This window comes from Momordica charantia (genome assembly GCF_013281855.1).
Source record: "Momordica charantia cultivar OHB3-1 chromosome 8 unlocalized genomic scaffold, Mcharantia_2.0 BLBB01000008.1, whole genome shotgun sequence".
Taxonomy (NCBI): Eukaryota; Viridiplantae; Streptophyta; class Magnoliopsida; order Cucurbitales; family Cucurbitaceae; genus Momordica; species Momordica charantia.
In genome coordinates, this window is record NW_028275166.1 from 3,294,725 (window position 1) to 3,308,528 (window position 13,804).

General features: G+C 37.7%; 3 protein-coding genes across 3 annotated transcripts; 2 read left to right on the top strand and 1 right to left on the bottom strand.

Annotated features, from left to right (window-relative positions):
- Positions 1-3,503: 3,503 nt before the first annotated feature.
- Positions 3,504-6,114, top strand: LOC111004847 (EEIG1/EHBP1 protein amino-terminal domain protein). Its single transcript, XM_022276068.2, has 4 exons — positions 3,504-3,986; positions 4,067-4,219; positions 4,351-4,731; positions 5,074-6,114. Exons 1-4 carry the CDS (start codon positions 3,687-3,689, stop codon positions 6,001-6,003), a joined length of 1,764 nt encoding a protein of 587 aa, XP_022131760.1. The 5' UTR covers positions 3,504-3,686; the 3' UTR covers positions 6,004-6,114.
- A 142-nt stretch (positions 6,115-6,256) lies between these two features.
- On the bottom strand, positions 6,257-9,354 carry LOC111004848 (histone acetyltransferase). The gene is made up of 4 exons (XM_022276069.2): positions 8,632-9,354; positions 8,399-8,513; positions 8,085-8,199; positions 6,257-7,964 (listed from the first exon to the last, which is right to left on the bottom strand). The coding sequence occupies exons 1-4, from the start codon at positions 8,730-8,732 to the stop codon at positions 7,108-7,110; spliced, it is 1,188 nt and encodes a 395-aa protein (XP_022131761.1). The 5' UTR covers positions 8,733-9,354; the 3' UTR covers positions 6,257-7,107.
- A 2,250-nt stretch (positions 9,355-11,604) lies between these two features.
- LOC111005037 (Core-2/I-branching beta-1,6-N-acetylglucosaminyltransferase family protein) lies at positions 11,605-13,479 on the top strand. Its single transcript, XM_022276386.2, has one exon. The coding sequence runs from the start codon at positions 12,141-12,143 to the stop codon at positions 13,272-13,274; it is 1,134 nt and encodes a 377-aa protein (XP_022132078.1). The 5' UTR covers positions 11,605-12,140; the 3' UTR covers positions 13,275-13,479.
- Positions 13,480-13,804: the final 325 nt, after the last annotated feature.

A 13,804-nucleotide genomic window follows, 5' to 3' on the forward strand; every position in this document is an offset into this window, starting at 1 on the left:
TTAGTTTTTTTAAATATAATACTTTTGAAAAAAAAAATGGAGGTCCAATTTTAAAGTGACAACTTTACCCAAATGATATATATATAGATATCTTACTACTGATATATGTATGTAATCTACTATTGATATGAGTGTTTGATATACTTGAAATATATATGTGATATACCTTTGAAATTTTCTGTGTAATATGTATGTAATATACAACTAATATACTATTGATATGAATATCTGATGTACTATTTGATATAATATAACTGAAAATTTTTGTTATAGATCGAGGAAAGTAGTAGATGCTCTACCATCAAATGCTCATGTTGGACATCAAATTAATGATTGAAGCATGCATCGAAAATGAAAAAATTGATACCAAATTTTATAGTTATTATTTTTTATAGAATTATGTAGATAATGCAACCAAATAATTTCACACATTAATTGGTACAACACACTAAAGTCCACCTCATAGAGTAGATTTAAATAGTACTCATGCCCTACTCTTCTTAAATATTAACAATTTCAAAGACTCCAATTAAATGAACCATGCTTTGCCAATTTGAGCCACATGGCAATCACACAATATTTGGTGGCTTCATCACGTGGGATAATCTTTCATAATTAAGACATTCATTTAGTGCATTGCATACCACCATTCCCAATAAACAAAATTCTGAATTAATATCTTCAATTACCTATACTTTATATTATTTTTATGACGTAATGTTGGTAGGTTATGAGCAACAAAATCTTTGTAATTTAAATTAAATTTGAATTCTAGAGAGTTAGTGTTGAGGAGATGCTACTTAAATAAGGCAATAATCCTGGATTATGTCATGGAACTGGAAATATAGAACGAATGAATTGATAGGAGGGGAGTCGTCGAAGACCGTCGGTCTGGACCAACTTGGACCGACCCATGGTCGGCGCCGAGGTGTTCTCGGCCAAAAGATCAAGAATCCTAATTCAATTTTTCTCGATCCTTGTGCAGCCCAATCCGAAACCCCATCTGATCTCGACCTTCATCCGACATTAGGTCTACTACGGAACACATGAACCCAGAAGTCCAGATCTTCTAAAGATACTAGGATTCAACTTCAAACCTAAGGAGATTATGATTTAACTTCTATAAATTGGGGGGTAAGCATTAGACATAAATCCCCTACTCTTCTCCTACTCTCATCACTCCACTTCTATAAATAGGGATATTAACTTAAGCATCGGAGTTCGTGTGTCAAAGCCACACAGATCCTAGTGCTATTTTGCAAGTCTCGTCGATCCATTTTATTCAAGATTGGTGCGAATTTGGCAGAATTCAAATAGGCAAAATTTCTGCATCAACAAGGTATTAAATGGCAAAAAAATTGTATGCATTTTAAATTGTTTTTTTTTTTTAAATGTCACGGACTTGAATTTTATGTTAATAATTTTTTTTACCTCAAATCAAATTATGTCAAAATTTTAAACCTATTATTATATTTAGAAATACATATTTTTATTCGGTCATTTATTTAATTGCCTCGATTTTTGTTTCTTGCAAACTATATTTTTGTTATGTTTGTATTAAATAGTTAAAAAGAAAGATGTTATTTTTATTATGTTCCCACATATACATGCTTATTTGTATTAATATAATATAATTTAAAATATCAATTAGTCTTATAATCGAAAAAATTTGTACCTAAAACTCAAAATCAACTTAATTCAAATAGCAAAATCTATCCTTCAAAAACATAATCACCAATAAAACAAAATATTTAAAAAATTATAAACCATATGAAATGATCATGCATTAAAATATAATTTAAAGTTGGGAAGAAAGAAGAAAACAAAAATAAAATGAAAATTACCTTTATGGATTCAAACACTCATTCGAAAGTGGGAGTAGATTTTGAAAAACAGCCATCAACTTTGGCATAAAATAGGCATTAGGTATTCTTGAAAGCGAAGAAAGGATCATATTAACCCAATCAAAATTTCTCCTTGATTGCTTGTTAGTTACCTTATCATAATAATTTTATTCATGCAATGCAATTTGATTAGTTACTTAAATATATTGATTTGGTCCTCTTTGACAAATAGCCTCAATTGATAGATTATTTTATCTAACAAAAATATGAATAGAACGAACCAATTGAATTCAAGATGAAAACGTAAAATTTATTTGATTTTGTTAATTAAGTTCGAAAAATATGGTAATGAAGAATTTAAACATCAATAAATACCTTAAATTCATACATTGTAAATTATTTTAGGATAACCTTTTTTTAGTACAAGTTGTACTAAGTGAGGGATGAGATTAGAAGGATGAGATTAGAATTCATGACCAGTTGTCAGAAACATGTGTCAATTACCGTCGAGCTAAACTTATGTTGGCTCCAAGATAATCCTTTTAAAGTAATTTAAGATTATAAATGTATTTAGTTCGTGCCTTATTAAATCAATTAATTTGGCAATATTTAAATCACTAATTGACTAGCTTATGTGATATCAACCATTGATATACTACTATATTAATTTGAATTTAATTTTTTTATATAGTTTTGTGGGTTCTTTTAGATGATAGGAACAATCTTAAAGAGATGTATGATAAAGTAATACAGTGACCCCTAAACTATACTTTTGGCATAGTTTCCGTTGATTTATTACTTTAATTTTATATTTTAATAAAGTTATGTAAAATGGATCAGCCTTCTAACACTGTGACTGTATCATCTCCCACGGATTTTAACGGAATCAAGTGGAAGCCCAACTTGAAACACAAATGGATCCAGATATATTTAGGGCTCAGTACTGGATTTGGGGTGAGGCCCATTAACTTGCATGACATCCGGCCCAGTTGATTTCATGTAACAAAACAAATAATGATAAAGCCATTTAATTTTTAAAATACAAAAAAGAAAAAAAAAAAACTTTACTATTAGATAGTCAATGGTCATACAAATTGCATAAATCAGAATTTTAGTTTTTCTTTTTGTAATGGGAAAAAAGGGAAAATGCAGCACATTTAAAAGACACGTGGCGAATGCACGTGCTTGGTCGGCTCCACGACGGTTTCACACACGTGACAACAACTTGCCCGTCGCATTCGAAAAACCCAACGAAGCGACGAGGCAAAGGCAAAAACCGTATCTTCCTCGAAGTCGAACGTACGGTAGTTTTGTCGTTTTATGTTTTATTATAATCCACCGCGTTTCTCTAACGTTTTACTGTTTTCTTATGACGTGTCCCTCACCCGTTGGTGGTACTGGTACGATCATCCACTTCTGACCTGGCAATAATCCTCCTCGACAACTGCCCAATAAATCCCGGCCACGTAAGCCACAAATTAAGAGAGGAGGCCACTACTGGCCACAAAAAGGCCGTTGCTTTTATATCCAGTTCTTAAACGTGATGTAAATAATATATGTTAGTGAATTTATTTATAAAATTTGTTTTTAGCTTTTTATTTATATTAAATAAATATTTTTTTGTTGGACATAGTAAAGTTTATTTTTTCATTTTTATACTGAAAATGCCTTATTCTTAAACACGGAAACACGGGCTGGGCTTGTCCCTCAAACGAATTGAAATAGCTGTCACTCACCCACTTGATTTTTAATTTTAACTTTTACGCTTCTTCTTTCTTTTTCCTTCGTTCATAACATCTCTCTCCTCTCTCCTCTCTCTATTTTGCTTACTCAGAAAACAAGATGGCGAAAATGAAGAAATTCCAGGTGAAGTTGGAAAAATTGAAGCTTTATGGATTTGGTAAAGAGAATGAAGCAGTCGCCATTGAAATCAAATGGAAGGGTCCTCAAAAGCATTCTCTTTTATCGGTTCCATTCTATGGAAAATCGTCTCTCCAAAGAAATCGCACCAGGCCCCAGCGATTTCTGAACAATGGCCAAGAAACCGTCGAGTGGGACGACGAATTCCACAGCATCTGTGAATTCTCCGCCGCAGACGACGCTTCAATTGGCTCCTGGGACACCAACTTCTACGTCTTGCTTGTACGTTGTTTACGCTCACATTTCTCCAATTTATCGTACAAAATTTAGTATTTATTAAGAGAGATTTGTTTCATCAATAGGAAAACAGCACGAAATCGAAGACGAAATCGTCGGTTTTGGGGAAGGCATCGCTAAATTTGGCAGAAGTGCTTTCGGAAATGGAGGCGAAGATCGATGCAATCCTCCCCATTACGTTGAAGGATGCTGCGGGTCCCCGCCCTGCTACGCTTTCTGTAAGCATTTCCATGAAATTTGATCGTTCATTGGCCAAAAAAGCAACTTTTGGATTTGACTTCTGATTGAAAAGATGCAGAGGATAACAAGATTGACTTTTTAATGTATTGGTGTTGATGGGATTTTGAAGGTACGCGTGAATTTTGTGGAGGTCCGAGATGATCCTGATCCGACCCGAATCGCCCGAGACCCGGCGCAGGACGAAAAGGACGGGTTTTTCAGGGCGTTGAAAGATCTGACGAGCTTCAAGAAGAAAAACAGAGATAAAGCGATTTCATCGGACGGTGAAAACGCGGTCGTGGGGAATCGATCGGAGGAGGAGGGAGATCAAAAGCAGGGGAAATTGTCGTGGAAGAAGAGGCGGCTGAGTTTCAGTTTCAGGAATTCGAAGGGGAAGGTGGAGCCGTGGTCGGAGAAGACGGACACGGCGGTCAACGACGCAGTTACCGTTGACCGACAACAAGACGACAAGGACTCCTCCGTGTTCCCTGTCGCCCCCATTTCCCAAACGGTAGGCCTTAAAATTTCTGTTTTCCTTATGTGTATTGGACTCGGAAACCGCATGGAAGAATTATTCTTATAAGTTGACCAGATCAATTATTAAAGAAAAAAGGAAAAAGTCTAACTTTAATGGAATAGATAACATTATCAATAATTTCATTAATAAATATTATGTTGTTCTGAAATTTTAGGACCCATCTTTACCATCATACACAAAATTAAAAGTTAATCGAAATATTAAAAAAAAGTGTTAAAAGCACAGAATAGTGCATTTTTCCAAATTATCAATCTTATAATTTAACCTAAATAGTATTTTGAGTTGGAGTTAATCATCTGTTGAATTATTTTGCAGGGAGTAAAAACTGCAGATCAGGTTTCTTTGGAATTAGATGGCCAAAACAGAGAAGGCACCGGAGGGAGGTGGGAAACGAGAGAAATTGTAAGCAGAGATGGCAAAGCAAAGCTGAAAACAGAGTTGTTCTTTGGCTCCTTTGACCAGCGTAGCGAAAAGGCCAATGGTGAGAGCGCCTGCACAGCGATTGTCGCCGTGATCACCCACTGGCTACATTCAAACCAAGGTGCTATGCCCACACGGCCAGAGCTCGACAGCCTCGTAATGGAAGGTTCCTCAGAATGGCAAAAGCTCTGCAGCAACGACTGCTACTCCAGCTCCTTCCCCAACAAACATTTCGACCTCGAGACTGTTGTGGAAGCAGAAGTCCGGCCAATCACCGTATTGCCTGAAAATTCCTTTGTGGGGTTCTTCAGCCCAGAGAAATTCAACTGCTTGACAGAAGCAATGTCGTTTGAGCAGATATGGAAAGAGGTCAATAACAATGCCAAAACCTCCACTGGTTATTATGAGCCAAGAATTTACATCGTGAGTTGGAATGATCATTTCTTCGTGCTGAAGATGGAAGAAGACGCTTGCTATATCGTTGATTCATTGGGCGAGCGGCTGTTCGAGGGGTGTAACCAAGCCTACATCTTGAAGTTCGACAGCTCGAGTTTGATGTTTGAAAACAAAGAGGAAGGGGAGATCAAGGAATTGGTTTGCAGGGGAAAAGAGTGTTGCAGAGAGTTCTTCAAAAGGTTTCTTGCAGCCTTAACAATCGAAGAGCTCGAACAAGAACAGAGGAAGTTGAGTTGTAATTTTATACCTCACCAGAGGTTGCAGATTGACTTCCATTTTAGCAGTCCGGTTGATTCATCCTCATCCACTTCCCCGTTCTCTGTTTTCTTCGATGAAGACTCTGCATCATTCAGTAGCCCAAGCGAATGATCCTTTAATGTATAGATTGATTGTAAAGCTTCCCTCAGATTTGCCTAATTGTGTAAATGAAACTTAGATTGCTTGGGACTGTGATGAAAAAAAAACTTTTCGATCTTAAAATCTTCCCTTATTTCTTTTGATTTGTTTTAATCAACAATCAACTTTTAAGGAAAAGACTGCATAATGGATGAACTTCTATGAAAACCAGTAAACAGTACAAAACGTCTAGAAACAGGCATAGTACACACGAAAACCCATAGTATAGGGAGTAACAAGTCATCGCTAAATTTCATAAAATCTCCCGTTGGAATGGGCATTAATTCATACAGTGAATGCAGGATAGCATACGTGACAAAAAGTGCTACATAATGACTGGTGGGAAAGGAGCAGAATATGGCATCTTATGGAACATGGCTAAAAGCATCGTATCGATGAAATCTTGTGGAAGAAATTGCCCCCACTTTTCCTACTTAATCCCATTTGAATCTCTACATCTCTCTCTAAGCATCTTTCTAATTTGATAAAGCAAATTTAGTTAAAAGCAGCAAGCTTTGTCTTCTTAACTAACAATAGATAAAACTAGAACTATCTATTTGACCCCACAGAGAACCAATGTCACTACTCATTAAAAGTTGAAGGCAGAGACTTCCATCCAGACATTCAATGATCAATTCAGCCCTTTACCAAAAAGAACAAAGATAAAAAGGACCCACAGAACCAAAAACATATTGCCCCAAAAATATGATAATTAAGCTTGTTGACTCAATACCTCTCTGTCCCCCATTTGCTCGGACAGTAACCTCACTCAGTTGCTTGTTTATCAACCCTTCACCCACTTCTAAAATTAAAGTAATCTCCATGGGTCCACCCAACCTATCCATTAATCCAAAAGGATAATTCTTTTTAACTGTTAAAGTTGCCTAACAGACAGCCTTTGACCCTTTTTTTTCCACATATATTCTTTACTCCAGCCAAGTTTAGATTCCAGTTGTTGAACTTCATTCTTACATTTCATCCAAACTGCACTTTCGAACAATTTGTATCTGAGGAACTGGCCCGCTCCAGCTTCTTTTGTTGATAATCAGTCTGGTTTGTTTCTTAATGGATAAAGATTCAGCCTGTGAATCCGCTAGAAGGAAGCTTTGAGAGCCAACTAAAGTGTCTTTCCCTCGATAAATGACTAAAATCTGCCTTCCGTTTTCTGATCCTTGGTTCTGCATCGACACATTCACCCTCAAGACTCCGCTCCCATGGATTGTGCTCGGATAGGCTGTATGGATTAACCAAAGGAAACAAGGGAAGCTTCCTTTCCATCACAGGGGAACAATCATCAGATTTTGCTTCCTCTGGTGAACTTCCGGAACCAACTTTAAACATACAATGGGGAATTTTATGTTCATAGCTCGAGCTTGAAGCTGAGAGAGGGCCCAACCGCAGTGCTAGATCACATGGGCTCCCAAGAGAATACCTTGCTTCATTTTGGGTGATGCCATTAGCTGCCATTGTATCAGAGGCACTAGTCTTCTCCATAACACCTCCATTTGCAGAGTCCAGAGATGTAGAAATGGGCCTAGGAGTGATTTCGAACCCAGAATGCAGTCCTTGCTGATGAGTATCGCTGCTGTAATACAGCGGATAGATGGAAAACTTGTTCGATGGCAGAACATTTTCCATCAAACAGTGGGGGCTTATTGAAGCAGGAAACTTTTCAGTGGTGGAGTTATTAGCAGGAAGAAGGCTTTGGAATCTAATGCCCGGATGGCTTGAACCATTGGCCACAGGTTTTACCAAACTCCAAAAATGGGGCACATAATGTGAATTTGTGACAACTCCTTGAGAAGTCTTCACTGCCATGGGAGGAGGAGACATGCTAGGGGACTCCTGATTCCTAAAACTTAGATAGTTCGTAGAGTTATTATTTCGTTGGCTCCTTGAAGCTCTTCTGGGTGTGCAGCCTAAATTGAGAGCAGCTGGAAGAGAAATCAAATTCAACACAAGGGATCAAGACAAAAACCGCCCAAAAAGGAAAAAAAGGATGCAAAAGGGGACCATAGAAGCAGCTTTGAAAGATACTTAATATTAAGGGATACCTTCAATACAAGGCTGAAGAAATTCCCCAGTTTCTGTACTCTCATCAAGCCTTATTATAGTATTAATGGCATCCACTAAGCGGTCCCGAAGAGTATTAAAATCCATATATTCAGCCTATTCATGGAAAAAATGAGATTATTTCTTTGAAAAACTAAGCTTAAACAGAGATCATGGCTTCAGGCTAGTTGGGTGCCTAAAGCTTCATAAGTAATTACAAATGTGAAGCACAATGTCTCACTTCCATATCAGGTGGCGGATGTGGATGAGCAACAGAAGAACTGAAGCAGAAAATGGTAAGAGAGAAGGAGAGTACCTCAGAACTGGCTTTGGAGTACAAAATTACTTCAGCTTTGAAAACAACAATAGGAAGCATTTCTTGCCATTCTTTGTTCTTCTTGGTGGAGGAGTTATGAATCTCATGCACAACCCTAACAGAGAAACAACAAAACAGGTCACAAACAACCCAACAGAGAGTCAAAAAAACAAAAAAACAAAAATGATCTGCAGAAAGAGAAAGAGGGAGAGGGAGAGGGATTAAAGAGGCACTTGAAAATCTCCTGAATGAGAGAACCCCTGATGGGTTGGTGCCTATCGCTGTGCCAAGCCCTTCTTACACACTCATAAGGCCTCGGACCTGGCCTTGGCATCTTCAACAGAGAAAGAGAAGGCGAAAATCCCCTTTTAGGCAAACAAAATGCAGATGGAATTCCAAGATTCAAGGAAGAAGAAGAAGAAGAAGAAGAAGAAAAGGGTATTGGAAAAAAGGGCTGGGGAAGTTGGGGAAATATGAGTGAAATTGATTCTCGAGTGTTTCCCAGTCGCCCTCCCCTTTTTTCTCTCTCTCTCTCTCCTCCCCAGCCCCCCCTCGCTCTGTTGTGTGTCCACTGTCCAATACTCAATTATTTGAAAGGAGGGTATTTTAAAAAATTGATGAGTTTGGTGTGTCCCCCACTCATCCACATGCCTGCTTCCCCTAGCCCCATGAGTCTCTCTCTTTCTCTCTTTCTCTCTTTCTCTGTGTGTGTGTAGAGAGATGTTTGGGTGTGTGTTTGGCTTTTGCTTTCTGCGAGTCCTGACCCATTCATGTAGGCGTAGGGGGGAGAATTCTCATAATATTGTCACAGTCGGTGGCCCAAACTAACCCCAACCTCAACCCCATTTTGCAACAATGCCAGCAGCAAAATTTCTTCACAAACCCCAAAAAAGAATTCTTTCACATTTTCATCCTTATCGCTTCTTCTCACCCCACGGCCAGGAGCTAGCCTCTCTCTCTCCTCTCGCATGTGATTCACTGTCCTGTGTTCTTTAAACTGGTGTTGACCGATTGTAAATCATACTTGGCCTATTTAATTGCATTTAGACCAACTACTCCCCCAAATTTATTGGCCACCCAAATTCACTGACTCCCAAAAAGCAACCATTTTTATCAAAAAAAAAAAAATCTGTGCTTTTGAAGCTGGGTCCCAAAATAAGAGTTTTTTTTTTTCTTTTTTTAACACAGATTAGGGTACGAAGGTTTAAATCTTTAAAATTAAGAAAGAACTGATATCCAAAATCTACGTTGGTTGTACCAAGATAAGATTTCGTCTTTGTACTGATTATAAAATGAACAATATTTTGACAGTCAACTTCCGTTTTGACACTCACAAAAATTTGACAGCTTTTTAACTTCTTTTTTTCCCGCATTTTCTCTCACCTCCTCTGAATTGTATCCAGCAAAAAATAGTGTTGGTCGGCAATGAAATAGCATTGGTTATTTGAATTTGATAAAATTGATTGTGAAATGATTTTTTTTTTGGGGGTAAGATCTGTTCATGTTTTAAAAGTGGAATTGCTCTAATATGCTTTTTTTCATGTTTACGGTTTATATTTGCCAAACAAAAATTTAGTTCATGTAACCAACGATCTTTATAAAAGCACAATTAACCACAATTATTTTAACGGCCACAACAATCTTAAACTAAGACTATATTTACAATTCCAAAAAATGTATAGTTTTCATTTGTAGTATTTTTTATATATATTTGAACCTATGATGCTTTAGAGGGTATTGAAATGTATTGTGCGTTGAATTATGTTATTAACATCAAAGATTTTATTCTTGTAAACCTACAAAACCTTTATTGATATGGAGTATTTAGAATTTTAGAGTATAGTTCAAAATAATTAAGGTAGATTCAAAGCTAAAAGCAAATAGTATATAGTATAGTAAGGGAGCTTGCCTTCAAAATGGGTTTGGGAATTTGATCATGATTGGTAAATAAATAATGAGAGGAAGGGCAATCAACTTTAGTTCTACTTTTTTGAATGAGTGTATTTATAAATAAATTTAAATAATAGTTTTAATTTAAACATAGTTTTACTAGTTAAAGTATACTTTCGATAATATCATATAATTATCTTCTTTGAAGTAAGAGATTCAAATTTCCACACACTCTACATTTGTTGTACTAAAAAAGATTATTAAAATAAGTTAATTTATTCTCATAATTTTTGCTATTTAATTTCATTGGCACAATTATATTTTTTTAATTGTTATGTTATTAAACCGTGAGAACCAAATTGTTTTTTTTAGGAAACTTTGTTTGATATTTAAATTATTTTGAGCAAATAGTATAGACCGTTTTACGTTCATTGAATATGTGTATGTGTGTTAGATTTTACTTGGATCAAATTAGAAAATAATACACGCATATTTTGAAAATTAATGCTTTTATTATCGTTTATGTTGATTTGTTTTGAATTTTAGAAGATGACTATTTACGTGGATATTTGGATGGAGTGATATGGTTGGTTGTATGATTTAAATGTTTCCAATATATAAGTTTTGCGGTGGGAGGCAATCATTTATATATATATATATATTTTTTGTGGAAGTTTATTTGAAATGACAAGATAATAATAGTGTTGAAAATCCTCAAATCGGAGACACAAGTCTTCCCACATGATTAAATTTGATGAAAGATTGGATTTTTAAGTACAAACAATAAAGTTAAATATTTGAATACATGTCTTCATCCGTTGAACTATGTGATAAAGTTGATAAGATTAATTATCAATCTATTTGATTGGAGATCAAATAAACACAAAACATATTTTATATGAAGAACTTTATCGATAAGACTAAAGTGCACAAATTGATATGTGAGCCTACGGGTTGTCATTATTTGACTAATGATATTAAACTTGATTAAATTTAATTAAATACATGCCTCATTTTGCATACAATGAAAATTAATATGGATGAGAATCGAATTCGAATATTAGAATCAATTGTTTATTATAATTTTTTTGGAATTGAAATTGATTCAATTGATATGGTTTACTAAAACTATTCTTAATTTTCAAATATTTTTTCTACATCTTTACAAATTATACTTTTCCTCAAACAATTTTAATAATTTATTTAAGTTTATTTGAAATTTGCGGATGAGAGCTCATATTTAGAAAAATAGGGGAGAGAAAATTATAAAACACTCGAGGAGTGGAGATATAAAACTTTGTAAAGATGGATAGATGATGTTTAGAAAGAGAAATAAAATGAGAGGAGGGAGAGGAATAGATTGATATATGAATGGAAATATTGGACTTAAATTAACAATAAAAAAAATGAAAGATTTTCGGTCGTATTGAATAAAGCCGCACTGGTCCCTCTCCTATGAGAAAGGGAAGATGATTGAGTGTGGTTCATCACACCTTTTTAGCCAATCATTCCTCCTCGTCTCAGTCTCAACCCTGACCCATCCTTATCCGTCCGATGCCATCACCTCTCCTGCATGCTTGCCACGTGTTCCCCACCACAACTTTTTTTCCTTTTCTTTCTCTTAATTATTGTCTCTCTAATCGCATATCTGATTTGGAAACTAGATAATTTTTTGTTAATCCCCCCCGCCTCAATCCTCGCGCTCCAGTTTGCACATTCTAGATTGCACCATTCTCAACATTTTCATCTCCATTTCCCAACTGCTCCACTCCACCAAATCCCTTCCTTTTTCTGTTTTGCTCCACTCCACCATATCTGATTGTGTGTGTCAAGTTCGAAATCAGTAGCAACGATGCTGTCCCCTAACCCACTTTCTCTCATCTGTGCTCTGCTTCTTTGCTTCCCTTTAGCTATTCTCTTCACCCTCCACAGAACCCCCTCCGATTACCCTCTACTTTTCCCCTTCCCCTCCCTCTATTTCCCCAACGCCAACACCCACCGTAAAATTACCATTTTCCCGCTCCCTCCTCCGCCCGATGACGACGATTTTCTGTTCCCCCTCGCCGCCCGAGTCAACTCCACCCCATCCCCAACTCCCAAATTAGCCTTCATGTTCCTCACCACATCCCCCCTCCCTTTCGCCCCTCTTTGGGAGTTGTTCTTCAGAAACGTCCCACCCGAACGTTTCAATATCTACATCCACGCCGACCCGACCCGCCAATACAACCCGCCCTTCTCCGGCGTCTTCGCCCACCGCCTCATCCCCTCCAAACCGTCTCACAGATTCTCCCCCACGCTCGCCGCCGCCGCGCGCCGCCTACTCGCCCACGCCCTCCTTCACGACTCCGCTAATTCCATGTTTGCTCTCCTCTCTCCCTCTTGCATTCCTCTCCATTCATTTCATTTCACTTACTCGACGCTAATTCGATCCAACAAGAGCTTCATCGAGGTTCTCAAAAATGAGATCGGCACCTACGACCGGTGGGCGGCGCGTGGTCCCGAAGTAATGCTTCCGGTGGTTAAATTGGCGGATTTCCGGATTGGGTCGCAATTTTGGATTCTCACGCGCAAGCACGCGAGGATGGTGGTGAGTGATGAGAGGGTTTGGTCAAAGTTTGACTTGCCCTGCGTGCGGTGGGACACGTGTTATCCTGAGGAGAATTATTTCCCCACCTTACTCAGCATGGGGGACCACCCAGGGCTGGTTACGGCTACACTTACACACGTGGACTGGAAGGGCCGTTTCGATGGCCACCCTCGCACGTACGAGGCATCCGACGTGGGCCCCGATCTAATACGTCGTCTGAGGATCGCCCGGCCGAGATACGGCGACGGTGGAATGAGAATTCGAACGGCCGGCGGCCGGAATTCTTCGTCGACCGCTAAATCTCACCCCCACCACCCGTTCTTGTTTGCGAGGAAATTCTCCGCCGATTCGCTCCAGCCGTTGATGAACATATCCACTGACATCATCTTTAAAGATTGACCAGATGGGCCGATGCCTTAAATGTAAATGTAATTTACACATTAAAAGAAAGAAAAAGTAAATTAATTTTTTTAAAATAATAAGAGGACGGGACAAAACAAAACAAATCCGGAGGGTTTTCCTTATATTTGTTTTGTTGGGGTTAAAAAAAAAAAAAGAAACGAAACGAAACGAAATAAAATAAAAATGCTGTCGGTTTATAATCTTGGTTTGTCTTGTCTGGGGGTTTGGATGTTTGAACTTTGAAGCGAATCGGAAACTTGAAACGACGTGTGTGAGGAAAAGTGAAACAAAACAAATCCACAAAGGACGATGGCCAGAATTGAAGTGACCTGTGACCCACGCCCGAGTTGCTGAGTGAACCCGTGCATTTTTTACCGAGTTTTGGCAACAAAAAGACGACAAAATAGAGTGTGGGTTCGGATGTGCGTGGTGCACATTGAAAAAGGGTGTCAGTGCTTGCGTGGAATACTATAATTGGGTTTCCAAAATGGGATCACATCGTAAAGCCAGACACGGACGGACATCTT